This window comes from Aspergillus saccharolyticus, assembly GCF_003184585.1.
Source record: "Aspergillus saccharolyticus JOP 1030-1 unplaced genomic scaffold BP01scaffold_2, whole genome shotgun sequence".
In the NCBI taxonomy this organism is placed as follows: Eukaryota; Fungi; Ascomycota; class Eurotiomycetes; order Eurotiales; family Aspergillaceae; genus Aspergillus; species Aspergillus saccharolyticus.
In genome coordinates this window covers 1,293,353-1,320,229 of record NW_020290612.1, presented here as the reverse complement: position 1 = coordinate 1,320,229, position 26,877 = coordinate 1,293,353, and the positions used below count along the sequence as shown (strand labels likewise).

At 51.9% G+C, this 26,877-nt stretch overlaps 7 protein-coding genes across 7 annotated transcripts; 3 read left to right on the top strand and 4 right to left on the bottom strand.

The window, feature by feature from the left end:
* Positions 1-644: 644 nt before the first annotated feature.
* BP01DRAFT_311182 (putative ATP-binding cassette transporter) lies at positions 645-5,728 on the bottom strand. Its single transcript, XM_025572442.1, has 11 exons — positions 5,588-5,728; positions 4,495-5,530; positions 3,262-4,425; positions 2,894-3,208; positions 2,729-2,840; positions 2,607-2,678; positions 2,442-2,557; positions 1,921-2,346; positions 1,679-1,868; positions 1,542-1,622; positions 645-1,471 (listed from the first exon to the last, which is right to left on the bottom strand). Exons 1-11 carry the CDS (start codon positions 5,699-5,701, stop codon positions 862-864), a joined length of 4,236 nt encoding a protein of 1,411 aa, XP_025435523.1. The 5' UTR covers positions 5,702-5,728; the 3' UTR covers positions 645-861.
* Positions 5,729-6,219: 491 nt separating this feature from the next.
* BP01DRAFT_80171 (uncharacterized protein) lies at positions 6,220-6,721 on the bottom strand. Its single transcript, XM_025580118.1, has one exon. The coding sequence runs from the start codon at positions 6,624-6,626 to the stop codon at positions 6,324-6,326; it is 303 nt and encodes a 100-aa protein (XP_025435522.1). The 5' UTR covers positions 6,627-6,721; the 3' UTR covers positions 6,220-6,323.
* BP01DRAFT_388562 (bifunctional carbamoylphosphate synthetase/aspartate transcarbamylase) lies at positions 6,417-13,854 on the bottom strand. Its single transcript, XM_025577846.1, has 3 exons — positions 12,990-13,854; positions 6,929-12,927; positions 6,417-6,874 (listed from the first exon to the last, which is right to left on the bottom strand). The coding sequence occupies exons 1-3, from the start codon at positions 13,705-13,707 to the stop codon at positions 6,818-6,820; spliced, it is 6,774 nt and encodes a 2,257-aa protein (XP_025435521.1). The 5' UTR covers positions 13,708-13,854; the 3' UTR covers positions 6,417-6,817.
* A 1,597-nt stretch (positions 13,855-15,451) lies between these two features.
* Positions 15,452-19,374, top strand: BP01DRAFT_353000 (putative cation channel family transporter). The gene is made up of 2 exons (XM_025574067.1): positions 15,452-16,076; positions 16,140-19,374. The coding sequence occupies exons 1-2, from the start codon at positions 15,800-15,802 to the stop codon at positions 19,244-19,246; spliced, it is 3,384 nt and encodes a 1,127-aa protein (XP_025435520.1). The 5' UTR covers positions 15,452-15,799; the 3' UTR covers positions 19,247-19,374.
* A 1,137-nt stretch (positions 19,375-20,511) lies between these two features.
* Positions 20,512-21,910, top strand: BP01DRAFT_420473 (synaptobrevin family protein). Its single transcript, XM_025579467.1, has 2 exons — positions 20,512-20,643; positions 20,788-21,910. The coding sequence occupies exons 1-2, from the start codon at positions 20,600-20,602 to the stop codon at positions 21,515-21,517; spliced, it is 774 nt and encodes a 257-aa protein (XP_025435519.1). The 5' UTR covers positions 20,512-20,599; the 3' UTR covers positions 21,518-21,910.
* A 1,189-nt stretch (positions 21,911-23,099) lies between these two features.
* Positions 23,100-25,977, top strand: BP01DRAFT_420472 (putative C2H2 finger domain protein; the record flags this gene model as incomplete). The annotated part of the gene is made up of 2 exons (XM_025579466.1): positions 23,100-25,278; positions 25,384-25,977. 2 exons carry the CDS (start codon positions 23,100-23,102, stop codon positions 25,665-25,667), a joined length of 2,463 nt encoding a protein of 820 aa, XP_025435518.1. The 3' UTR covers positions 25,668-25,977.
* Positions 25,936-26,837, bottom strand: BP01DRAFT_352997 (dolichyl-diphosphooligosaccharide--protein glycosyltransferase subunit 4). Its single transcript, XM_025574066.1, has 2 exons — positions 26,690-26,837; positions 25,936-26,557 (listed from the first exon to the last, which is right to left on the bottom strand). The coding sequence occupies exon 2, from the start codon at positions 26,389-26,391 to the stop codon at positions 26,197-26,199; it is 195 nt and encodes a 64-aa protein (XP_025435517.1). The 5' UTR covers positions 26,392-26,557; positions 26,690-26,837; the 3' UTR covers positions 25,936-26,196.
* Positions 26,838-26,877: the final 40 nt, after the last annotated feature.

Genomic DNA, 26,877 nt, shown 5'->3' with positions numbered 1-26,877 from the left:
ACAGACCAGAGTCTAATGCACAGGACCTCCGACTGAGGTAACATCGTCAAGTCTGCGCCCTACAGGGTGTATCCATCGTTCTGCAGATTTCCCAATTCAGGGGGGTGGGAGCGGTACACCAATCAGCGCCCCCTTGCACCGCGGCCAGTATAAGAACGTAGTAGAGTAGGTAGGTACCTTAGGTACTACTACCCTTTCCTTCAGGGACTTGGACTCCGACGGAGATCCCGCCCGCCCGCCCCGGGACCGCCCAATCAGCCGAATAGATAACGGCATGTGAGCCGATCGGCGGAGGGGGTTTTCTTCTGCACGTTCTGGGGATTTGAGTCTGTGTTGGTTCATTCGGTGCAGTTGGATGCCTACTGCTAGTTACCTACCTTAGTACTGCTACTGCTACTGCTGCATGATGCATCTATCAGCCAACAACAACATCATCATTCCTGGTTACGTGCGGATAAGGGCTTCTCCGAGCACGGGGTTTGTGGTTTGTTTCCCATCAAGGGAGGGGTGGGGGGTTATCTTTATTCTTGTGTCGATTTGACTGTCAGAGGATGGAGGTGGTTTGCTGTACGCTGCGATGGGATGATTCTATGGTGCGTTGCCGGCTTGTGTTGCTAGTTTTCATTGTGCATCTAGTAGTAGTTCATGGGCTTGGAGTATAACTTCAAGTTGTTATAAATATCGTTCTCAATGTATGTGCAACTGTACACCAATCACAATATCGTACTCGATATCTAACCACTCAGCATCGAGCTTGTGTTCGACCATCATCTGCAGCACACCTGAATAGGATACAGTCGACACAACCAAATGAATACATACTAGCAGTTAGACTACCTCCCCATGCAACATAACATCCCATCAGCACCCTGCAACGAGCCCCGCGTAAAACCCGTCTCTCCTCACCAGCTCCCTCGGATCTCCCATCTCCACCACCCGCCCCTGCTCCAGAACAAGAAGCACATCCGAGTCCGCAATGGTGTTCGATCGATGCGCCACAGTAAGGGTTGAGCACGACCGAAACGGCTCCTGTCGCAGCAGAGCCTGCACTTGGGCGTCCGTCTCCGGGTCAATGTTGCTGGTAGCTTCGTCCAGCAGCAGAACCTTGCTATCGCTGTGCTGCAGCTTCAGCATCGCACGGGCCAGACCGAACAACTGGGTCTGGCCCCGGGATAGCGTTGCTGAGCCAAGCTCGGCGTCTAATCCCCCTTCTCGTTCATCTAGCACGTCGTGCCAGATGCCTACACGGTCCAATGCGGCAATGATGTCGGCGTCGGGGACGAGGCCGGTCGGGTCGGCGTTGAAACGGACGGGGCAGCCGAGTATGAGGAGGGGCTCTTGCGAAATCGTCACGAGTCGTTCGCGGACGGCTTCGCGGGATATAGTGGCCAGGTCGACGTTGTCGACCATGATGGAGCCGCTGGTAATCTCGAGCATGCCTAGTATTGTTCCGAGAAGGGAGCTTTTGCCGCTGAAGTCCTCGAGCATGTTTAGACCCGACTTCATGGAACGTGGATCGTATTGTGCAAGTGAGAACTCACCTTCCTGTGCGACCACAAATTCCAACTTTCTGACCGGCTCGGACTCGAAAAGACACGTCTTTGAGGCTAACAGCCGAGGGACTAAAGATGCTTCGTTAAGTACTCTTCCATGACGTGGGCAAGTGACGGCATCCTACTTGTATTGCGCTGTTACCCCCTTGAACTCAATCACGCCACGGTCGGGCCAAGTAACAGGAACATCGTCGTCCTCAAGTATCTCTTCAGCTTTCATATTCTTCTCAAAGTCTTTAATTCGCGCTATAGATCCAAGTGAGATCTCCAACTGTGTCCAGCCAGTAATCAAGGACGAGAGACTTTGGTTGAAAGCTTCGAGGCATGTGTCAGCCTCTGACCAGCCAAAAGCGCAGGGACAACATACAAAGAATATTGTTGAGCGAGACACCCAGAAGTCCAATGCTAGTCGACGCCCTCAATTGGACAGCTAGACTCACAAGGAGAATGGCTTCAGCGGCGACGATCAGGTCTAGCACCAAGGCGAGCCACCTTTGAATGCAGTAGAGCAGATAGTACGGCCTTTGCGAGATATCCAGCAGCTGAAAGCTCTTCTTCAGATACCTTTCCTCCCAGCCAAAGGCTTGGATAGTACTGAGGCCGTTGATCGTATCCAGATAATGTGAGTACAACGGACTCCGACTCTCCAAATCAAGGAGTCGCAGTTGTCGGGATGTCTTCAGGTAAAAATGCTGCACGACAAACACTGCAATAATGAGAAATGGCACAGTGATAGCCATGTAACTTGAGCCCGTTGCAATGAGTGCAGCAGCCGCCATCGCAGTGAAAAGATCTACATATATCGTCAGCATGTTGTCTTTGTCTGTGGCTGTTCTCCACGTCTCCTGGTAGGTTGCGGCCACCACTTCCGTGAAGACGTCAACTTACTCGAGACCGTGACCATAAGACCGACCGGTAATTGACTCTCGATCAATGTCATGTCCTGGCTGAACCTATTCAAAATCGAGCCACTGTCCATGGTCGCAAGCATACTCGTAGATGCTCTAATGCCAGATTAGCGCCGGGTGTTCAAGCACGAGACCTTGACCCTACCCCATGACAGTCTTCAGTACAACGTAGTGAAGCTTGCGCGCAGTTGATGGTGATATGAGTATCAGGATTGCCCTATCTTCGGGTAAGCACGCCAAAACAATGTGTAGGGCGGCGAATCTCACCAGACATAGCCACCCATGCTTATGACGTTCAATGCTGCCAGCATAACATAAACTGTGACGTAGAGTAAGCTTTGCTCATTCCCACGACTCGCCCATCTGTCTAGCCATATTTCTAGAAGCAGAATCAGCAGACAGATCCCTGTGGTATACCCAGAAGCAACATACGGCCGAAAGTACTACAGAAAACATTGACCGTCACGAAAAGAAGGAACATCAGAGTCTTTGACCAGCCGATGGAGCGCAGATAATATTTGTAGACTTGATAGTCACCTGTCGACCGCTTCAAATCGTTGAGCTGATTGTCTTTGGCAATTCGCACCGCGTCATCTCTCGTTGAGATTGCGGTTTTCTCTCCGCTCGCCCTGAGCATGTTCATTTCAGAGCTGAGTGGTTCAGCCAAGCTGAGACCATCCCAATCATCCTGTTTGAGTGACCCATTGGAAATGACGAGGGACTTGTCTGCGTAAGCAAGCGATCCAGCTGAGATATGTTACCATGGCAGTCTCGAACCATATGGTGACGGAATAACTTACTCTCATGGGTCACGAAAATCACTGTGGAATTCAGCCTTCGGAAAACACCCTGTTTCCCAAACAGCCGTTCGAGTACGAGGCTCTTCGTATTCGAGTCTAACGCACTCAGGACATCATCCAGGAGAACAAGGTCTTTCTTAGCATACACCGCCCGAGCCAGAGCAATGCGAGCCATTTGCCCACCACTTAGACTAGTGCCCAAACCACTGCTAATTTGCATGCCATCCCCCTCAGGAAGAGATTGCAAGTCCTGGTCGAGAGCACAGGCATGAAGCGCAGTTTGGTACCATCCGGAGTCGAAGGGCTGCGACCTTTCGGTACCAGTTGTCACGATTCCACATATTGCATTACGTATGGTGGTGCTCGGCAGCCATGGCCGCTGCGCGCAATAAGCGATTTGGCGAGTGGCCACCTTTATCGACCCCGTTTCGCATACAGCTTGACCAAGGATGGCTCGGAGCAGAGTGCTTTTTCCCGACCCTACCGGGCCGCGAATTGTGGAAAAGGTTCCCCTTGGGGCTTGGAAGTTGATCCCTTTCAGCAAGACCTTTGACGCTAGTACTGGACGAATGTCAGCATTCTCAAAATCCACCACGGCTGACCTCATCTTAGAGGGGATCTTCGTTCGCAGTAAATATTGCTCTGAAGCATTGATCCGCATCTGTGTACTAACGGAGTCGCTCATCTTCTCACTCTGATCATCTTTCCGAGAGTCAGTATCGGCCGGAATTAGGAGAAAGTCTTGGATCCTATCAAAACAACCTAGGGACGATGCCGTAGACGGGATCGCACTCAGAAGCTTTGCGGCCGGATTAGTCAAGAGGGTGATTATCGACAGACTAGTGAACGTCTTTGTGAAATCCAGCGAGTGGCCTTGCGCAACAAAAGCTGCAAATGTTAGCGCAGGTGCTAGTGCCCAAGGCATATTTTGGATCATATTTTGCCAGACAAAGTTCCATCGAAAGGACGACATCTGCCGTGTTTCGCTGACTCGTTTCTCCTGGATGATTCGAGTCAAGGGCCTGCTTAATCCCATGCGCTTAACCGTCTGAATCTCTGTAAGTACTGAAGTGATGACAGCAATGCGCTTCTGCACCGCATCCACCCACTCCTTTTGACGGTGTCCGATATTCTTCGATATATAAGTGCTGCCAAGGCTAGAGACTGGGATTCACAGTTATGAGAGATCCCATCCGCTTGAAGCGGGATGCAGTGGTGCAGTGGTGTACTTACCAATAACGATGACCAGAGGCACTACACTCACCCATTCTAGGCGAAGCGTGAGTAAGGCAATACCAATCGCAACCTCGAAGGTGCGCGCCCAGCATTCATGTAGCTGGACGAGGCAGGCGGAAATCCGGTCGATATCGGTGGTCATCCGGGTCATTGCGGCCGATCGGTCTTCGATTCTACCATCCGGGATGCAGAGCATGTGCTCGTACACCAGCGAAGACGCCGCCCCTCGGAACATTGTGGTGAAACGGTAAAGGAGATGATTGGAATGGAGCGTTGAGATGGCAAGGCCTAGGTAAACCAGAACCGTGGCCGCAATCAGGCCGTGACCTTGTTCGGTATGTTGCCCGCTATCAAGCCAGTCAAGTAGCGAGGCAATCAGGAAAGGCTGGGCAAAGGTGAAACCTATCAGGCAGACTCGTGGAAAGACAGCCATCAACAAGGGCTTCCAAAGGGCTTGGCAGATCTTCCATGGAAACTCAAAACGCCGTGCTGGACTTCGTCGCTTGGCCCAAGCATGTTGAGCATTCTTAGTGACAGCCGTGGAGCATAACTTTTGATCCAGACCATCCATATCATCGATTGTAAGCAAGCGTCGCGATCCGGTGACAAACATACGATTTAGCCACCACATCAACGACCGATTGATTATCCCACTGGTCGATTCAGGAGGTAAATCTCGGTATTTCTCAGTGAGAAAGCGTTGCTTGCCAAGACTCTCAAGCAGCAGCATCATGACCTTGGAGCCTATGCTTGTAGTGAAGATCGCAGGAAGGAGGGTCGCTGTCGGACGACGTAGCCATAGAGTCCGGACCTGAGCTATATCGAATAGCAGGGTAATGACAAGATATGCCGTGAGAAGCGTAGAAGGTCTTGCTGAGCGACCATCTTCTAGCCAGCACAGCACAAGGAGCTCCGTTGCCACGACGAAATTGATTGCAGCTGCAGGCACTGAAGCTGGGGTGGTAGGTATAGCATGACGAATCCAGCACACAAGGAGTATGAGTTGGATTATCGCAAAAGTCAAGGTCGCGACCTATCCCTGGTGTAAATAACAACAGGTTCAGAGCCTTTATCTGCCGGATGATCATACCAGCTTGACAAGCCGCAAAGAATTGTGCCGCACTCGCACATCTTGTTTGATGAGGTAGCCAACACGTGGTGGAGAGACAAGCAGGAAGATCGCCGCGGGGAGAATCCCGAGCATGCTCTGTTCAAAGAGAAGCGTGAAGTCGAAGCCATTGCGACAGGCCAAGGTCACCACTGGCCCAAATACATTGTCCGCATCGAGAGAACAATTTGACGCGGCTGTGAATTCAGCCATAGTCAGATGCCTTGGATGGCAAGAGAAAAGGGGGTGGGTTGTGGTAAGAAAGAAAGACAGGAGGAGGACATCACGGCTTACCGCATTGACCCCTCGGCTCTTATCGTCGGGGTCCGTAAAGGGCATGAACTAATCAAATTGCACCTTTATGTATTGCAACTCTGTGGTCCAATCCAAGCCATCTTATGTATTCGATTACTACTGTACTAGTAATTGCGATGGTTGCATATAATCCGATAGGAACAAAGCTCTGAGTTGACATCTCTATAACTAGCCAAGAACTGAATCTAGACGTCATATTGGAGAAACGGAGGCAAGTGGAAGAATAAAAATATTAGATTGATTGCTGCAGTGTAAGCAGCAGGGCCATCAAGGACCGCAGTGTAGTAAGTTAGTGGCTGTAGTTGTAATCGTAGCTGTAGTTCGTGGCCGAGTGGTTCGTCAAGGGGTATAAAGTTTGCTGGGAATCCAGTCCCGCCCAAATTTGGCCTTCCAGGTCATCCTTTCACCAACGCCGAGTGTCTTTCCCAAATCCCAATTCCCAAATCCCAAATCCCAGTATCCTTCCAATCCCAAATAACAATCCAAAGAACAGGACCCCCAAAAAAAAAAAAAAAACATAGGAAAACCACGCCAGAAACACGCCAAACACACACAACGCAAAAAACGCACCGAACGCAACGAACGCAACACACACACACCCCACACACATAACACACATAACACACACCACACACAAAACACACCACACACATAATACAATCCATACACATAACGGGATCGTATACTGGAAAATAGGAAAATTCATCTAATCTAACACGCGAGCATTTCTAATATGTCTCGCAAATAGCCTACGCGGTGTATGTAATGACATTGAACAACTTTTCAAAAGCAAACCCAATGCCGGAACGCGAAAACAAATAGGAAACACATGATAATCGAGGTCGCCAGTCAGAACTGTGGAAACACAGACATCCGTTGGTGTACCCCCGGAATGACCTAAGGCGCCAAGACCAAGGCAAGAAGAGCCATGCGGCAGTAAAGGCCATATCTCATCTGTATCCAAGTCAGTGAAGATTCAAACATGTTAGGGGGCGAAGCAACACGAACCTGGCGGAAGTAAGAAGCCCGCTGGTCGAAATCAACCTCCTCCGAGATCTCAGCATTGCGAGGCAGGGGGTGCATCACCACCATGTGGCTCTTGGCGTGCTTCAGAAGAGCGTTGTCGATGACAAAGGTGTTCTTCAGGCGCTCGTACTGCTCAAGGTCGGCGAAACGCTCCTTCTGAACACGAGTGGAGTACAGAACATCAGAGCGGGCGACAATCTCGGGCGTCAATTCCTCAGACTCCACAACAAGCTGGCCAGAAGCCACGAGCTGCTGACGGACTTCCTCGGGCAGAGCAAGCTCCTTGGGGGCAACGAGCTGCACACGCACGTCGTAGAACTGGAGCAGCTTCAGCAGGGAGTGGACAGTGCGGCCGTATCTCAAATCACCGGTGAAGGTGATGGTGAGACCACCCACGGTACCGAGCTCCTCGCGGATGGTGAAGAGATCCAGGAAGGCCTGAGTAGGGTGCTCAACACTGCCGTTTCCACCGTTGATGACGGGAACGGGAGAGAATTTGGCAGCGATCTCGGTGCTGTTAGCATCAGGGTGACGCAGAACAACGGCGTCTCCATAGCAAGCAAGAGTGCGAAGAGTGTCCTGCAGAGTCTCGCCCTTCTTGGTAGAAGAGTGCTCAGTGGAGATGGCAATGGTTCTTCCACCAAGGCGCTGCATGGCAGCGTCGAAAGAGGCGGAGGTTCGAGTGGAAGGTTCGTAGAACAGCGTGGTCAACAGGCGACCCTTGAGGATATCAAGCACACCCTGACGCTGGACACCCAACCGCATCTCTTGAGCCACAGTGAAGAGCAGGTGCAGATCGGCACGAGTGAACTGGTTCACCGAGAGCACGTGCTTCTGCTTGAAGGGGGAGCGGGAAAGCATCTCCATCAAGGAAGAGGAAACCTGAGGCACGGGTGTGTACAAGGGAGGACCAAGTTCACCGACGGCGGGAGCGGCAGCCTGATCGGCAGCCCGACGGGCCTGGCGCAGAGGGGTGCCGGAGATGGAAAGTCTGCGGTCAAATGAACTCTCTGGGCGAGCGCGAACCATGGGAGACATAGCCTTCACAGATGGAGAAGCCGGGGCAATCCGATGAGTGGACATGTCAATTCCCTTGGGAGCGTCAGGAGTGAGTGCGCCATCGAGACAAGAAGTCTTGCCCTGGAACGTCACACGCTGCACAGCACCACGAACATTCTTGCCATTGAGGGGAGACCAGCCATGAGGGCTCTGGAACAGATAAGGGCGGTCAATCTCGATCTCAACCGAGCTGTCGGCCTGGTCGTGGATCTCGAAGATCTTCTTGGGATTCTCGTAGAGACGGGCAATGATGTCCTCAACAGTCAGGCGGCCTTCAGCGACGGCAGTGAACAGCAGGGGCAGTGATTCCGCAACACCAACGACAGGAGAGCCCTTGTCGCCGGCCATCTGGAAAGGAATGCTACCAATAGAGAAGACATCGATAGTGCTCAGGTGCTCCCACAGGGCCTTCTGGTCCTCAGCGGAGGGCAAGGAGGACTCGGGGTACTCATCCTTGGAGAAGAAGAGGCAGAAAATGGACACATCGCAAGTGACCTTGAGACCCTTCTCCTTGCTCAAAGCGATCAACGTAATGTCCTCCTTGGAAGTCACGTTCATCACATGGATGTTGCGGCTGTGGAGACTAGCCAGGAGCAGCACGGATGCCAGGTCAGTAGACTTAGCATCGGTAATGATGGGCTTGCTAGAAGGCCAAGCAGCGAAGTGGCTTGTCACAGCAGCGACCTTGCTGATGTTACCAGAAAGGTGGTTGAAAGGAATGAAGAGGGAGCCGACATCTCCAGTCAATTGGCCGATCTGGTCAGCGTTGGTCGAGGTAGCCGACACTGAGAAGTTGAAGTCACAGAAAGAACCCTTCTGGGCGTTCTGCTGGACAACCTTGAGGGCAGCGGGATCAGTGACCGACGCATCAACACCCACGGGCATGACGCGGACCATGCTGAAGCCGGAGGCGATAGAAGCCTTGGTCATGAGCTCAAAATCGTCCGAGCCGGGAGTGACGAGACCAGGAACGAAAGCAGCGACATTGATCAAGCCTGGAAGGATGATTGTGCGGTGGCTAGTCTGGTAATCCAGAGTACGGACGGCAAGGTCGTAGTGGCGGGCGATGGCCTCGATCAGGATCTTGGCGTTCTTAACGTTGGTGACCAGAGGAGTCTGGTAGTCAACGGCCATACGACGAGTGCGGTAACCCTTACTCATGTAGTTCGCAGGGCGTCTGAAGCGGTTGTTGGACGGCAAGTTGATGTAGAGGTCGATGAGGTTGTTCGCCAAGTGCTGAGTGAGAGAATACTCAGACTTGATGTCTTCCTCTTCACCGGGCAGAATCTCCAGAAACTTGACAGGAATGCCATTTTCCTTGAGGAAATCGGCGGTACCAGCGGTAGCGAAGAGGTTGTACTGCAGCTGGTGAAGCTTGCGGATAGATGGGAGCATCTCCATCTTCTCCTTGTAAGAACCGATAGAGAAGAGAATGTTCTTCTTGGGAAGACGGAACCCGGTGGAGATCAGACCCTTCAGGTAAGCTTCATATTTATCACGTCCGAAGGAGGCGACTTCACCAGTCGAAGCCATCTCAACACCCAGAACAGGATCGGCACCCGAGAGGCGAGAGAACGAGAACTGAGGAACCTTCACACCGACGTAGTCCTTGGGGATGGAGACGGGAGGGTACTCCGCGAAAGGAACTCCGATCATGGCCTTGGTGGCCATTTCGATGAGATCAACACCCATGGTCTTGGACACGAAGGGGAAAGAGCGGGAAGCTCTGACATTGCACTCAATGACCTTGATGTCGTTGTCCTTGGCAATGAACTGGATGTTGTAAGGACCGGTGACATTCAAGGCGTTACCGATCTTGCGAGTAGCCTCCTCGATGCGGCGAACGGTCTCGGGATCCAAGTCCTGAGGGGGCAGGATCAAGGTAGCGTCACCAGAGTGGACACCAGCGTTCTCGACGTGCTCGGAGATGAAGTGTCCGACCATGACACCGTTACGAGCAACAGCATCCATCTCAATTTCCTTTGCGTTCTCAATGTACTTGGTAATGACAACAGGGTGCTCACGAGAGACATCAGCGGCCTGGTTCAGGTAGCTAGCCAGATCGTGTTCGGAGTAGACAGTGTTCATGGCGGCACCCGAAAGCACGTAGGACGGGCGCACAAGCACAGGGTAGCCGACCTTGTTACAGAACTCGGTGGCCTCGTCAATGCTGGTGAGTTCCTTCCAGGCTGGCTGATCCACGCCGATACGGTCAAGCATGCGAGAGAACTTGTAGCGGTTCTCGGCACCATCAATCATTTCGGGGGATGTACCAAGAATCTTGACGTTCAAGCGGTGGAGAGGCAGGGCGATATTGTTGGGGGTCTGACCACCCATGGAGATGATGACACCGCTAGAGGATTCCAACTGATAGATGTCGAGAACGGTCTCCAGGTTGATGTTCTCAAAGTACAAACGATCGGCCTCATCATAGTCGGTACTGACGGTCTCGGGGTTGTAGTTGACCATGACAGTCTTGTGACCTTGCTCGCGCAAAGTGCGGATGGTACGAACAGAGCACCAATCGAACTCGACGGAAGAACCAATGCGGTAAACACCCGATCCGAGGACCATAATACCATTGTCGTTGAAGTTCACATCGTGCTCAGAGGCATTATACGTCAGGTAGAGATAATTGGTGAACGAGGGGAACTCGGCAGCAACTGTATCGATCTGCTTGACAATCGGCACGATGCCAGACTCAACACGCATACGTCTAACAGCAAGTTCGTTGGAGCTCAAGAACTGGGCAAGTTGACGATCGGAGAAACCAAGCTGCTTGGCACGCTTGATCAGGGGTCTGGGAACAGTCGTGGCATTGTAGGAGGTCATAAGCTTTCCGAAGTCGCTCAACCCCTTGAGTCTGGTCAAGAACCATTTGTCGATTGAAGTGAGCTTCCAAATGTCATCAACGCTGTAGCCAGCAGCCATCGCGTTGGCGATAGCGAACAACCGCTGATCAGAAGGAGTCTGCAGTTCGCCCTTGATGGACATGAGGGCGTTCGTCTCATTGAAACCCATGTTGTGGAAGTCAACAGAGCGAATAGCCTTCTGAATCGCTTCTTCGAAGGTTCTTCCGATACTCATGACCTCACCAACACTCTTCATGGAGGATCCGAGCTGGGTAGACACGCGGGTGAACTTCTTCAGATCCCAGCGAGGGATCTTGACAACGCAGTAATCGAGGGAAGGCTCGAAGCAAGCGCAGGTGACCTTGGTGACAGAGTTCTTGATCTCATTGAGCGGGATGTTCAGACCCAACTTGGCAGCAATGAAAGCGAGAGGGTATCCAGTGGCCTTGGAAGCAAGCGCGGAAGATCTCGACAAACGAGCGTTGACCTCAATGATGCAGTACTCCTTCGAGAAGGGGTTGAGAGCATACTGAATGTTACATTCACCAACAACACCGAGATGACGAATGACATTGACTGCGGTCGTACGCAGCATGTTGTAGTCCTCGTCCGAGAGGGTCTGGGAAGGGGCGACAACAATCGAGTCACCAGTGTGGATACCAAGAGGGTCGAAGTTCTCCATGTTACAAACAGTGATACAGTTGTCTCTGCAATCACGCACAACTTCGTACTCGATTTCCTTCCAACCCTTCATACTCCGCTCAATGAGCACCTGGGGACTGGCGGCAAAAGCCTTAGTGCAAAGTTCCTTGAGCTCCTCCATGTTGTCGGCGAAACCACTTCCAAGACCACCAAGTGCATAGGCAGCACGGACGATGACAGGGAAGCCAATGCCTTCCACAACACTGAGCGCCTCCTCCAGGTTGGAGGCAGAGGCAGACTTGGCGCACTTCTCGCCGATCGAGTCCATGCTGCGAGCAAAAAGCTCACGATCCTCAGTGGTGATGATGGTGTCAATAGGGGTACCAAGAACCTTGACACCAAGAGACTCAAACTCATCCTTAAGCTGGATACCGACTTGCAAAGCAGTCTGGCCGCCAAATGTGACGTAGATAGCATCGGGTCTCTCGTGCTTGATGACCTTGTGCACGAAGTCAGCATTGACCGGAAGGAAGTAGACCTTGTCCGCTAGACCCTTCGAGGTCTGGATGGTGGCGATATTGGGGTTAATCAAGATGGTGTAGATACCCTCTTCCTTCAGAGCTTTGATGGCTTGACTACCAGAGTAGTCGAATTCACCAGCTTGTCCAATGCTTAGACCACCACTACCCAGGATGAGAACCTTCTTGACGGAGACACGGGGCGAGGCCTTGATGTTGTCCTCCTTAGCGCCGCCAGGGAAGGAGACAGGCTTGGTAAGAGCCTCAGGAGAAGTGAGCGTGTCCTTGATGGTGTTGATGAAAACGTCGAAGAGGAACTCGGTATCCCGAGGTCCGGGCGTGCTCTCAGGGTGGAACTGAACACTGAAGAAGGGACGGCTAACATGGCGGATACCCTCGTTGCTACCATCGTTGGCGTTGACAAAAAGCTCCTCCCAGCCCTCAGGAAGGGTCGTAGAATCCACGGCATAACCGTGGTTCTGAGAGGTGATGTGGCACTTTCCGGAGACCATGCTGGTGCAGGGAATGTTGTGGCCACGGTTACCGAACTTCATCTTCTGCGTCTGGCAGCCAACGGAGCGGGCAATCAGCTGATGACCCAAGCAAATACCGAACACGGGAGTCCGGGCCTCCTTCATGGTCTTAGCAAGGTTGTTGACAGTGGTAGTCAGAGTAGCGGGGTCACCAGGACCGTTCGAAACAAAGAGACCGTCATAGTCCTTTCCGGCGAGGGTAGGGAAATCGTAGTCCCAGGGAACGACAAGGACTTCGACTCCCCGGGCAAGCAAACAGCGCAGCTGGTTGAACTTGAGACCGACGTCCAAGCAGAGGACGCGGACTGGGCGACCGGATGGGTGCTTGAGCGCAACATTCTCGGGAGGAGAGAAGAGCTTAGGCTCCTTGATGGAGACTATTTCACCACCGTCAATATAAATGATTCCTGCTTAAGAACAAGATGGCAGAGCGACTCACCCTCAGCAACAAGGTTCTTCTTGTTGGGATCAACCCACTCCGTCTCCTCGAAGAAAGGTCGCCAGCTATCCTTCTCCGTAGGCACTGCGGTAGCGCTGTCCACGAATTCGGACTTCTGAAGCAACATACGACCAAGCATGCTACCCTTCTGGCGAATGCGCTTTGTGAGAGCACGAGTGTCAACACCGTGCATGGCAGGGACTCCCTGTTCCTTCAGCCATTGCCCAAGCGATGACTGAGCCAGGAAGTGGGAGTAATCTTCTCCGGCGTAGGTAGCAACCACCAGAGCTGCGACATGAATCTCGGTGGATTCAAAGTGCTTGGGCAGAGTCTTCAGAAGCTCATCCATGGTCTCCCGGGACGGAACACCATAGTTGCCGACGAGGGGGAAGGTGATGACCAGGATTTGGCCCCGGTAGGAAGGATCGGTGACCGACTCAGGATATCCTACCATACCGGTCTGGAAGACCAATTCACCAGCAACGCTCTTCTCAGCACCAAAGCTGTAGCCCTGGTAGACTGTGCCGTCCTCGAGCTCAAGGGACATCATCCTCCCGTTGCTGTCACGGGTAGGGGAGGATGCGGGAGCAATCACGGCTCCATTGTGAGCTTCCATAGGGGGAAGCGGTTGCAATTCCTTGCTGATCTGGTTGTAGGCCACGGCGCCTCCAGCCAGAGGGCTGGAGGGGAGCGCAACCTCCTCGGTGGATTGGGGCATAGCGGTGGATTGTGTGGGGGGAGGGGAAAAGGTCCTCTCGGGGACTGTTTGTCAGAGGTAATCTCTCTACCGTAGCATCAGCAGCCTCCTAGACCCTTTGTGTAGAGATGCAACAAGGAGGGAGAGGTGTAGTTTCGCTGCTTTCTGCAGAGGAAGAGGAATAATAGAAGAAGAAGAGGAGGAGAAGAAGAAATCTCAGAATAAAAATTTTGTGTACGGGGGGCTACTGGAGCTTTCTCATTGGACTACTTGTTTCACCGATCCGGGGATTGCTAGACGTTCTGCCATTTTCTACCGCCCGCAAGGAAAATTTTTCGACGGATTTCACTTTTGACCTTACCGTTTTGGGTCATGCTGGTTGCTTTCGTGTTGCTCACTCTATTATATAATGGCACTCTTTATCGCTCGCGATCATCGAAAGAAAGCCTCATAATTGCCTCCCGTCGATTCGCAGTACGATTGTCAATATACCTTCAGTGTGGCACATCATATAAGAGCCCTGTAGAGGCGAGAGGGAGGGAAGGGGAGGCAAAAGACAGCCACAACAGTGACCTCGTGGGTGAGGTCATACAGGTCGGCTGTTGGGTCTGTTGGCTAATAGAAATACCTCGCCAACTCCGATCATCGGTTTCTGGAGGGGTTCGGGGCAGACATGGAGGGGGAAGGGGGGCGCAGAGAGGGGGGGGGGGCAAGTGATGGGTTCTGCAGTGCTGCACACGCCACAAAGATACGGGCCGGTTGTGCTGTGACTTTTCCGTGTCCTACTCCGTACGAAGGGAGGGGGGTTCCCGTCCCCATCCAGAATCTGCCGATGCCGCCCTAGACCTATTGCAGTTACTTGGCACACAAACTCATTGGTCATAAGTGGAGAATCGCCACTTTTAGTGTTGATCGACCTCGCGTGCGGCGGAATTAGTGCAGGCGGTGAGCAGCACTTGGGTTCCCTGCCTTGGATCTGGTCTGGATCAATCATCGGAGTATGATTCATCCTTGCCCCCCTGTTTTCCTTCCCCGAATTGGCGGTACCGATCCCGGTTGGGTGGGAAAACCCAGTAAGTTAGTACATAATGCAAACTGGAAGTATACTGTGCTCGCACAGCAGATGAGGGTGTACTCAATCAAGTCAACCCTCTACCCAGTCCTTACTCTAGGTGGCACTGTGTTACTCCGTACAGAGGGGCAGATCTCATCTACGGAAGACTAACTAGTACACCACAGTCACCACGACTAAGCTTTGAATCAGGTTAGTGGTTGGAATGTGGCAGGGTCATGCATCATCATCTGACCACTCTTATCTCTTCCATAAATTGGCCAATGGGTTAATAAGTAGATAAAATGATTAATACTAGGGGATTTCTGAATGATTCTGGATAAGTGAGCAGGAATTGATGGTAGAATTCGCATTTTCACCTGGAAGGTGGAGAGAGTCCATGGAGTCTTCTGATGGACAGAGAATTGTTTATGGTTCCAATGCAAAGAGCAGGCTGAAGGGGGTGTAGCAGACTAGCAGCCGTACTATAGTAATATCATATACTCCGGTCAACTAAGTTAGCGACTAAACTACTAGTTTATTAAGGCCGGCCTTCCGCCCGAATCTTTCCCCCCCTACGTAATATGGTCTCACCCTTCCACTGCAGGTCAGTGCTTCAGCCTGGGCTGGCCAAGGCTTAAAGCTACTACTTATCTTGCGCTAAGACGCGGCCTGGGCGTTGTCGCATGAAATCTCCAAGATGGCCGTTCATCTCCCTGCACTCCTGCAAACTTCTCTTCCACTGCTGCACTGCAGGCGCATGTGAGTTGCGTCAAATTGTTTGCAGCAAATCGTTTCATCATTCGGTAGCTCTCCCTGTTTATCTGACCCGGCGCAGAAATGTGAACTCCGATCACGCGAACTTGTCTGACGACATTCACTAATTCCTCAATCCTTTCTTTGCAGATTACTGCTGACCTTTGGTTGTCATCTATCGTCGCGCATAGATTCTTTCCCTCTTTGTTTGTTTCACTTGGGGCTGCTGGAACATGATAAGATAAAGGACCCTTCCAGTCACCGCCCCTCGTCCGATCGCGACTTTGCCAGGAGTTGCTCGAAAAGATGCTTGCCTCTCTCTTACGCCCGAAGAAACGGAGAACATACGCAGACCGTTCTCCGTTTTCATCGCCGTATACTACTCGGGACTCACCGTGGCCGTTTCTCGACAGTATCACCCCGCAAGGGGAAGGGGGACAAGGATATGGAGAATTGGATGGAAACAATGGCTTCAATGAGACAAGTGGTCAACTACCGGGCTTCAACCACGATGAAGATGAAGGGGAGGAGACACCTGCGGACACCAGCCCTCTTCTTCCTATCTTTTCTGCCTCTCACCTCGGTACGGATTATATGGGCCGTGAGTTTACGCTTACACATGGGCTAATCATACGATGAACTCTAGACACCCTTCCGGTATATGATATCACGCACGCCATTCGCCCCTTGATTGTCGCGCGCTGCGAAACTACTTTGACCTGGGACCAGTTGCGGTCGCCTCAGATCTCTCAATTCCTCGTGAAGCCTATTCAACAGAAAATACGAGCGGGACACTTTTCCCGAGCCACTTTATACGCGCTAATGACCAACTGCTTGCAATTCGCAAAAGAGGTGCATTCGAACCCCGGAAACAGTGGTGTGAGTCAGACCAGGGCTATGGTGAGCGAGCTTCTCGCCATAAAATTACTGCGGGAGTATACGACGCGAGAATTGATTGATGCTCTGTCTTATGAGTTTTATCCGCTCAATGGACAGGCTGTCACCGAACGAACACGAGGTTGGAATTCCACGCAGGTCAATAAGCGACCTGGTATTGCCCGTATTTCCTGCCTCGAAATAGCCATTAGAGCCCAAGCCAAACGTTTCTTATCACATCCTCTTGTTGTCCAGCAGCTCGAGGCCATTTGGGCAGGCACAATAGTGTTTCATTCGGCAGCCGACAATCTTCATCGCTCGCTGGCAAGACCTCATCGGAACGGAGGTCTGGCCTACGGCTCGACTTCCAATGCAGTACCGGTCAATCAGCAGGTACAATCTGGAATGTCCGGTCTGCGCCGCTCAGTGACTATCTACGACCCAAGAGACGCATCTTTGTTCAAGCTTTCCAGGCTGCGGGTGCCTCGTTACCGTCAGTTTCTATCCACACTTTCGTTCGCAATCTTGCTGGTCCTGTTTCTAGCTGTTCTGCAACAGCGTCGCCTTGAAATCACCTCACTTGAGATCGTTTTCTGGTTTTGGAGTGCTGGCTTTATGCTTGACGAAATCGTTGGCTTTAACGAGCAGGGATTCAGCCTATATCTCATGAGTTTCTGGAATCTCTTTGACCTCGGGATCCTGTTCCTTCTCTTTTGCTATTACTGCATGCGGCTTTATGGCGCTGTGATGCCATACACGCGTAATAAATACATTGCAGATCAGGCGTACGATATTCTGGCTGCGAATGCCGTCCTGTTGTTCCCACGCCTTTTTTCAATCCTCGATCATTATCGGTATTTCTCCCAATTGCTCATCGCATTCCGGATCATGGCCTCGGACTTGATCGCAGTCTTTCTGTTGATCATCATAGCCTGCAGTGGATTCTTTGTTGCATTCACACTCTCTTTTGGCAATGGCGAAGACCACTCGCCTGGTGCCGTGGCGTATGCTCTATTCCAGATGCTGATGGGGTTTACCCCAACGGCCTGGACCCTCTGGGATGACTACAACACGTTGGGGAAGATCATACTGACTATCTTCTTATTCATCTGTCATTTCGTTGTCGTGACCATACTGATCACGGTTCTCACCAATTCCTTTATGGCCATTGTACAGAACGCCAATCAAGAGCACCAATTCCTTTTCGCTGTCAATACCATCTCCATGGTGAAATCGGATGCTCTCTTTTCGTATGTTGCGCCGACAAACATACTGGCATGGTTGATCGCTCCATTGCGCTACTTCATGTCTTTCAGACAGTTTGTGCGACTTAACCGCACCATCATCAAAGTGACTCACCTGCCGATTTTGTTTTCCATTTGCCTTTATGAGAAAACAATACTCAGCTTGCAAGTCATGGGCTCTATCGACCTCTTCGATCCATCTGCTCGTACCGATAGCGCAGATCGCTTTCGACCCCGTCGTAATCGATTCAGAGCTTTCACTTCCCAAGGCCATCGGCTTGTCCGAGAACCCTCAGTAGCGACCTATCAGAAAGACCGGGCCTTAGAAGCTGTTTTTCGACAACCTTATCAGGATGAGCCTGGCAGAGGTCTTGCAAAGCTTCATCCTCGACAAAATGACCTGGTCGTTAATAACTGGATGCAAACCATGGGATCCGGGCCGATCCACCCTCCCGATGAGCAGGACTCGGATGAAGTTGACCGTTTGGAAAGATTTCCAAGGAACCGATCCGGGTATCCGCGACGAACGACACGGAGTCTGCGCGATTTTACAGAGTCAAACCGGTCGGCTACCTCTAACCCTGAGGAATCTGCGCACCATGCGGCATCTTCACCTGCCACACCCCGGTTTGGGAGAGGCTTCTTAACACCTGCAAGAACGAGACAGCTTTCGCGGCAGACAGGAATGGAGGGTGATGATGAGCTTACGAGCGACGATAATGGCGAGTGGGCTGAGAGAGGGCAGGATCATCAATCACCGTCGAAGAATTCCGAGCAGAACACTCTCATGAGCTCCCACGAGAGCTCTCATGCCACGCCACCGAGATTCTTCAGCTCCCGGCCCTCAACAGCGCGACTAAAATCTCGCAAGAACAGTCCCGCTCGGCGCTTCAGAATGCATACACGGAACTACTCGGGTGCCACTATGCTGTACAATCCGATCTCCCGGAGAAGCGAACATGAAAACCCGGAAGCTATGCCACATCCTGTCAGGCCGAGGGCCCACACGCCAGACCGTGCCAGTAGTATCCTTGGTCCGACATCCAGGGGACCTTGGGCCTTACGACGGCACAGTACGGACGGTGGCCGGTCTCGAACCACAACCCTGCGTAGATCTGACCCCATGTCAGTCCCAGACATGAATGGTTTCTCGGCGCCAGACTCTCACTTCAGGGGACGCCGACAGCCATCAATGCTCGACGGACTGGGCTCTGACCTGGGAGACAACAAGGCTATCGCGAATGGCTTCCTTGGCGGGGCTCCGTCAAGCATGACTACCCAAATGGCCTACGCCACGGGCAACATCAGGCGGTCTGACAGTCCAAACAGCAACCAGGATATGCTGAGCAAACTCGTTCTGGCTCGGATGAACAATATTGAAGAAGGTTTCCGTGAGGTGATCAAGGAAGTCAAGGATCTCCGTCGCGGTGGAGGCAGTCGCAGCCAAAGTCGACCTGACGAGCAAGGTATCATCACTCAACGGGAGAAGAAGAAAAGACGGGCCGGTGACAAGAAAGAGGCGAAAAAGAACGGACCGGGTTCTCGCAAAAGCAAGACCAGCAGCGAAGGTCAATACTCGGACGAGTCGAGCACTCACCTGCGCGAGGAGGGAACCATCTCACAGAATCAGTAGCCGTCGATCTCACGTGATGCATTTATGATTATGAAATGTTCATTGTCTTTATATAAGTACATGGTTGGCTGTCTCATTATTCTGTTGTTATGCTGCGGTACATAGTGTTTATTCTCATTTGATACCCTTTTCATGACCCTTTTCACATATATGTCACTTATACCTGGGCAAGTATTCTGTTTGTATCAATCTTCGTAAGATGCTTCATTCAGCAGAGAAAGCTGGAAATGCTTGATGGTGCGATAGCACACCTTGGAGCCGATGGAAGCTCCGTCAGCCATTGCATTTCACCTTTAATGAGCTGAGAATATGTGTCAACCACATGACGCCCGAAGCTCTGGCTTGCATACTCTACGCGCTGCCAGTCCCCGTGGTTCAGATTGCAGGTTGGAGAAGACCAAGTCGGTGGTGTGGATTCAAGGTTCAAGTGAATCTGGTGTAAATGGCACAATCTGGGAGGTATCTCTTTTCCAGCCATATAGATCTCACTGACGGTCCAGTGAGTAAATTCCATATTACTGCGTAGTAGTACATCAGCTGATTTTGTTGCTAGTTTCAACCGTGTGAATAAGATATAAGGGGAATGTTGTCAGACGCCAGAAGTAGGCCAGGTGACTTGAACAGTTCAGATGTGAACAGCTCCTCTGGTTGCTGCAGAGGAGACGCCGCGGTAACTAGGAAGAGAAAAGCATTGAAGACTGATTTCGATTATATAAGAGCTTTCTTTCAGTCTTGACTAAACTACATGATGTAGTAGCGTTCTTAGGGTATATCAGAATACTATCTGTACTCTAGTAATTTGAATTTATATGAAAGCTACTACTTGACTGGTTATCATTTATCTTCTAGTATAGAATATAGTCTCCCGAGGATTAGCTCTAGATTTATAGACATAGTAAGTATTAGAGACTATACTTACTTCAAATCATATGTAGTCCTGATATATAGACCCCTATGAGTTTGACTGCTAGTAGATTATATCTTTATCTCTGGCGAACTATCCCGAATCTTGTTGAGTACAGGTACTAAGACTACTTGGTATAGAGTTCGAATTGACAGTCTCCGAATGATGTACACCGGCAGCTAATAGATAATCCTATTCTTTTATTCAAACCAGCCGGAATCTCCAGCTTCCCAGGAGGCTCTTCAATTGTTAGGCCATCTCCCCGGGTGTTTACATAGAAACAAGACGCATATCACGTGATTGAGTCTGGGGTTTGAGGGCGGCGACGTCACGGACCGAGGATCTTATCTCGCAATCAATGCCTCCAGGCACCAGACGGACAACAACCGCATACTCTTCGTCTGCCTCTGCCAGCCGGTGACGACGTGACACTGAAACAACTCAGCATCATGGCTGCTGCCTCAACTTCGAAGCCCTCGAGCTTCCTCCTCTAGTACGTCCCTCCAAGAACCATAACATCAGCGGAAACCCAGCCTAGATCTGTCTGCCAACTAGTCCGCCAACTCAGCAATGCCCCTCATCCTAATTCAACCTAACGCAACATAAGAATCATTCTAATTTCCTCTATGATCAATAGCTCCTGCATTGCGCACCGCACCACGATTCTCGCCGAACACTCCTCCCCAGGCACGTCCTCAACCGCCGCCTCCTCGCTCGCCTCCATCATCCTCCCGAAGATCACGCACGACAAACCCCAAAAGCTCACCTACACCCACGAGCGCCTCTTCGTGCACTACATTGCCGACTCACCCAGCGGCGGCAGCAACACCGAACCCTCATCATCATCGTCCAGCACTGAACCAAACTCCTACGCCCCGCTCAGCTACATCGTCGTCGCCACCGCCGAACAAGGCCGCCGGATCCCCTTTGCGTTTCTTCTTGAGATCAAGCGCAAGTTCCTGGCCACCTACCCGCCATCCAGCACCGACTTCTCCACCTTGCCCGCCTACGGCTGCGCCGCGTTCAACCCGGACCTCCGCGCGCTGCTGCAGACGTACAACACGGCGCCGCCCTCAGACTCGCTGGCCTCGGCGCGGCGGGAGATCGACAATGTGCGCGACATCATGACGGAGAATATCGAGCGGGTGCTGGAGCGCGGCGAGCGCATTGACCTGTTGGTGGACAAAACGGATCGACTCGGGGGCAGCGCGCATGATTTCCGGATGCGGAGCCGCGGACTGCGCCGGCGCATGTGGTGGAAGAACGTCAAGTTGGTGGCGTTGTTGATTGTTGTAGTGGTGTTTTTGGTGTATCTGTTTGTGGGGATGGGGTGTGGGTTGCCGGCTTGGGGGAGATGCGTGGGCTGACCTCAAAGCAATTCGAATGAGGAATGGAGATGATTGACAAGGTGGCGTTGGCATCTGGCACAAGATGCATGGTTGTTGATCTGTTTGTTTCGACAGTTGTTGAGGTTTGAGATTGAGCCCTATCTGTGTGTCTTGTTCATATGCATTTCTTCCCTGACTGCAAGTCTTATTGTGTTATTCGGTGATTGATGGTCTTATGAATGCTGAATGATGAACGGTGGAATGGGGGCTGTGAGATGGATACGAAGCGTTTATTACTCTGTATAATATCATGATAATGTAGTTTGTGTCTGCTCTTATGTGATTGTTCGTGCATTGGCCAGTCTTGAGTTATTAGGGATAATTCAAGAAACGCAATATGTAAAATGTGACTCGAACCGAACAATTGAAGCGAATACACCCGAAGCTATTCCAACCAGCCAAATATATATGATAAACTTTACTGTACAGCTCACAATCTCGAGCTCCGGCCTAGTAATTCAGTTAAGAATTATCGAAAATTAAATCCTCCCCCTGCTCCAGCAGCTTCACAGAGCAAGCGTAATTAGACGGAAAAGTATTTAAGACCGGATTCTGTGTTGACGAGCTTGATTGTACAGCTACTCAAAGCTAACCGCTAAAATCTACAGTATGTATGTGTCTCACTCTCAAACCCACAGCTTCCTTGCTACCGAAGTAACATCAGTGCGGGTCTGCAAGCGAGGCAAACCAACCTTCTGGATTAGCTCCAGTGTAAAGTCATTTGCAATTCCTTCTTCGCCAGTCGTATACCTCATCAAGCATTGTTAAGGGTTGATGAGGAGATAAACCTGGCGCGGTTTGGGGGAGAGATAATCTAAAGGGGAGCTTCAGCTACGGTAGCGTCGTAGCTTCAGAAGCGTTGCGCTCGTGTTGACTGCGCGAGACTGCCTTGCTGAGCATGTAGCTCTGATCTTAAAGAGTCTCAATCGTGTGTTCCCAGCATGCAGAAAAGTTAAAAGTTCCCTGAATGAGCCGCTGTCTTCGAACTGTGTCTTGTCAAGTCGAAAGCTTGCGTCGAATGCGATCCATCAGAAAGAGCTGGTCTGGATATGGTCCCATTCATCGGAGACATCACACCAGACCACACAGCAAACTCTGAGCTGGGATATTCTGCATTGCACTCTTGAGGTGTTGACAGAGATCGAAAAGTGGAAGCTTTATCGAAGTCAACATCAACTTGCAACCGCATTTATTAGTTAGTGTGCGTCACATGATCTGAGCGACGCTTAGTTTGAGCTCTCCTATTGGCTACTCTTCTCGAGTACAGATGACAGCTCACCGCCTGCTCCTTTGACTGGCGGTCCGCGTTGATGATCCTCCGGTCATTGTTCCATTGCATTTCGCGATGCGCCGTTTAGAGTCGCGTCAAGCTTCGATTTCTCGATTTATTCGAGTGTCAATTTTTCTGTGTTCACAGAGCTGATATGTCACTAGTATTTCTCTATGTCACCTCTTTCCCCTGCTTCCATGTCAGTCAATAATCTCTCATGATTGAATCGAAAATCAATCGCCGCGGGAAACCCTGATAACGCGATCCCGGCACCATCGCCGACGAAGAGAAATGTCAAACAATGATGATATCCAGTGGCTCGAGAGCTACCTGCGCTATGGCTACGATCCCGAAGCTCAAAGGTTCGAGGACAATAATATGGTGTACTTCCAGACCAATCCGTACTTTGCCTTGCCCCCCCCGTCTCAAATGTCCCACCCTTCGCCAGGAGCGGGTCACGCTCGACTTCAACCACCATACCCGCAAAGCCGTCCTTTAGCGGAAAGGAGTAATGTGAGGCCTACACCTGCCAATTCTTCATCGGCGCCAGCTCCATCGTCAGCGCTATCTCGCCCAGCGCAAGCCCCGCCTCGTTATACTCATTCCTCAAACGGCGCGCCGCCCCCCGTGTCACGGACCCAGAGCCCGCAGCATCGGTTCGCTCTTGTGAAGGGGCCGGAGGCGTATCAGAACCTGGCACAGCAAGCTCTATGCCACTCACAGCGGGCACCGTCTCCACAGGCTCAACGGCCATCTCACTCCGATCCCCCGAGTACGACGGTAGCGGCAGCAGCAGCTCCGCCCCCATCAAAGACAGCTCCCCGGCAGCCTCAGACAACAGGGTCTCCTCAACTGCTCAATCCCACATCAGCACAACCGCACGACAGCGCGCCTCCTAGTGCACCGCACGCCGGAAGAGCCTGGACAGTGATAGCAGACGGAAACAGAACGGCTTCATCGTCAGCGACTGGGAGCGCGCCTCGACCGACTTCGAAGACGGTGCCGCCCGAGTCGCAGAAAGCGGTTTATCCTCAAGCGTCGCAACCGGTGCCGTCTTCTGTGGTCTACCCTGCGCTGTTGCAAAATCCACCAGCACACCAGCATACAAGCGGGTCCAGGGAAACTCCCCCCGCTGGGTCTTACAACGCACCCTTTCAACCTATGCCACAAGGTCCGCCTACATATCAATATTCCGGGGCGGTGAATCATGCTTCTCCCGCCGGGACTGACGCGGGATCCTCTCAAAGTGTGCCTCATAATTTCTCGACAAGTCAGTATACAGGTGGACCGAATCAAAATCCGTCCGCAGGTCCTCACCAGACACCGTCGCACGGTATGCCACATATGCCACAGTCTGGACATACACCGGTTTCTGCTCCTGCGCCCGACCCGGGCTTTGTCCCAGCGCCTTTGCAAGCAGTCCTTCAGAAGCAGCAAATCAATGTATTTGGGGAACAGGAGCCCGGACCCGCCGCTAAGAGACGTCGTGTCACAGATCCGAAGACACCAAAGCAGCCAGCTTCGTTTGTAGCCACAGATGCCGGCCACCCTTCGATTCCGGCCGGTGGACTGTCGGTCTACAGTTATGCTCCCACAACTACCACTGGGCCCCGAGCCAAGGATCATCTCAAACATCGCGCGGACATTGTGAAGCCGATAAACGCAGATGATGCTGCCCGCAAGCTGTTTTACGATCCGAAGACCATTGCTAGAGATGTTTTGATAGCATCTGGTCGTCATCCAACTGAAGATCCTTTAAATCATCACCTCTTTCGTCTGCGCGACGCTTTTTCACACGTGGACAATGGGTCGGATTTGACGACGTTCCGGTGGGACTTGGTCGACTCACATGAGGCACGTGATCAAGGGCCGGTCGGCCAAGAGCCCGCGCCGCGACCGCCGCCGCAGATCTTCCCGTCTGCCCCAGTCCCGCCAGCCCCTGCACACTTTCCACAGACGTTACCTCCACACCCACAGCCGCAAGCGCAGATATCAAAGCCCACCTCCACCCTTGAGATCCCTGTCCCAGCTCCAAGTCCCCAAGTTCAGCTCACCGCCAAGACCAGTGTTCCTCCTTCCTTGCAGCAGGCATACACACCACCTCCGTCGGCGCAGCCGCAACCACAATCTCAGCCCAAAACACCGTCGAGCACGATGGTTGGCAAGCGGGGTCCGGGCCGTCCGCCTGGGAGCGGCAATAAACCAAAGCAGCCGGTGGTGACTGTATCACAGGTGCCATACCAGGTTTTCTGCTGTCAATGGACCAATTGTCGTGGCGAGCTTCACAATCTGGAAGGACTTAAAAAGCACATCTTCAAGGTCCATGTTTCCCAACAGCTGACTTGCGGCTGGAGTGGATGCACACACCTGGACCCCATGCCTGCTGCGCAGCTGTTCAAACACGTGAAGACTAACCATCTGGGCTCTATCGCGTGGCGGCTGGGTGATGGACCGTCTGTGCCAAAACCTGGTGAGAAAGCATCTGGATGATTGCCTTTTTAATTCACGCGTAGCATATTTAGCATTTTGAAGAAGCAGCAGTTAATATTTGACTTTTGCTTGCACTATCACACAGGGGACAAGACTACCGAAACAGGACTATCTACAATCCCCCAGACCGGCCGACCAGGCACGGATGACATGCTTATCTTTCCGGCGAGTGGTTCGTCAATCAGATCTTACCACAGAGTTCACGGCAACACCACTCAGCAGCAAAAAGCTCAGGAGATCCTCAAGGCCGTGCAGCGACTGAAAGAACAAATCGGCGTGGGGTTAGATCCGGGAGGTTGTGAACTGGCCAACTTTGTGCGGAACGAGCGACACAGCACGGACGAGAATGTCTACGAAGTGGTTGTTTAGACGCGCGGCTCATTCTAATGTGAAGAACTCGACATTTTGCATGGGCGGAGTGGTTTCTTCTCACTTGTATCTCGATTTATTGCATCCGAGAGCATCAACCTTCAGGTTCTAGTATTCCGATCACTTTCCCTTTCTACCCATCTCTGCTTGTCCCCAGCCTGTCCAGAATAACCACGTTTTTCTACAATACTACCGTGGAAAGCTGGGGTCTCTTGACTGTTGATACATATGCACATACGTATACACTCCTGAACCGACTTATGGGAAGCAAACGATGCATTGGACGGAAGCTACCTAAGAACAACCGCCCGGGTATTCTAAACAAACAAACCCATCATGACCATTGATCTTTTTTTTTCCATCCTTCCCCCAAGCCCACTCGCTTATGAAAAACAGCTGTACAACAACGGATCAAGAAACATGACATGAGAGTGAACGCGACAAAGAAGCAAGATAGAACTTTCAAGTAGCGGGTATAACATTCTTCTGCGATTACTCTCCTCCCCTTCCAATCTCTCCGGTTGGCACCCTACGAGGATCCCACGGCCGCAGCCGCCGCCGCCGTCTGCTGCGAGATACCGGGCACCTTCTTATCGGCGGGGGCGTCAAGTTCAGCGCCGTCGTCCTTGGCATTGACCTCGAGGAAGTGGTAGAGGACGATCATCATCATGGCGCAACTGCCGAGGAAGACGGCCAGGCGGTGGAGCTCGTCGTCGGTGATCATTGTGAAGGATGTGGTTTGTGTTGGGAGTAACCGGTATCAAGTCAGACTTGTAGGGTGTATGAGCGTAAGACTCAATTGAGCTTTGTTGGGTGTGGTGGTGGATGCACGATAGGGAGAATCGCTGAGCTGTGAGGGTAGGAGTAGATAGCGGAGATGGAGGTGGTAACTGTCCGGAGGATGGGGAAGCCACGTTAGCCTAAATCGTTGGGATGAGATGGTCGATCGGGATTGGAAGGGGAGGAAACGTGAATTCCAGCTAATGGCGCAGCTAGTGCAGAGTTTGATGCACGGAACGTACCTGATTTTCTGGACAAGAGCTGCCAATGCAATGAAGAGTGATAGGTTGTTGATTGTTCGGAGGAGGACAGTTTGCGCTCGGGGTGGAGGAATGTCACTTAATTAGTACGGAGTAACTAACTTTGGTAGTTAGTAGTAGTCAGCATCCATCGCCCGACAGTGATGGATGCCTCGTCCTTCAGGCGACAA

What these genes read in the sequence shown, in the direction of transcription:
- BP01DRAFT_311182 (XM_025572442.1), bottom strand. Translation starts at nt 5,701, where the DNA reads ATGCTCGGGATTCTCCCCGCGGCGATCTTCCTGCTTGTCTCTCCACCA. An exon ending in CTTTGCGGCTTGTCAAGCTG is followed by an intron (nt 5,531 to 5,587) that starts GTATGATCATCC and finishes CACCAGGGATAG; the next exon opens with GTCGCGACCTTGACTTTTGC. An exon ending in GTACTGAAGACTGTCATGGG is followed by an intron (nt 2,558 to 2,606) that starts GTAGGGTCAAGG and finishes ATCTGGCATTAG; the next exon opens with AGCATCTACGAGTATGCTTG.
- BP01DRAFT_80171 (XM_025580118.1), bottom strand. Translation starts at nt 6,626, where the DNA reads ATGAATTTTCCTATTTTCCAGTATACGATCCCGTTATGTGTATGGATT.
- BP01DRAFT_388562 (XM_025577846.1), bottom strand. Translation starts at nt 13,707, where the DNA reads ATGCCCCAATCCACCGAGGAGGTTGCGCTCCCCTCCAGCCCTCTGGCT. An exon ending in GAAGAACCTTGTTGCTGAGG is followed by an intron (nt 12,928 to 12,989) that starts GTGAGTCGCTCT and finishes GTGGTGAAATAG; the next exon opens with TCTCCATCAAGGAGCCTAAG. An exon ending in GGGCTTCTTACTTCCGCCAG is followed by an intron (nt 6,875 to 6,928) that starts GTTCGTGTTGCT and finishes ACTTGGATACAG; the next exon opens with ATGAGATATGGCCTTTACTG.
- BP01DRAFT_353000 (XM_025574067.1), top strand. Translation starts at nt 15,800, where the DNA reads ATGCTTGCCTCTCTCTTACGCCCGAAGAAACGGAGAACATACGCAGAC. An exon ending in CTTTTCTGCCTCTCACCTCG is followed by an intron (nt 16,077 to 16,139) that starts GTACGGATTATA and finishes GATGAACTCTAG; the next exon opens with ACACCCTTCCGGTATATGAT.
- BP01DRAFT_420473 (XM_025579467.1), top strand. Translation starts at nt 20,600, where the DNA reads ATGGCTGCTGCCTCAACTTCGAAGCCCTCGAGCTTCCTCCTCTA. An exon ending in CCCTCGAGCTTCCTCCTCTA is followed by an intron (nt 20,644 to 20,787) that starts GTACGTCCCTCC and finishes TATGATCAATAG; the next exon opens with CTCCTGCATTGCGCACCGCA.
- BP01DRAFT_352997 (XM_025574066.1), bottom strand. Translation starts at nt 26,391, where the DNA reads ATGATCACCGACGACGAGCTCCACCGCCTGGCCGTCTTCCTCGGCAGT.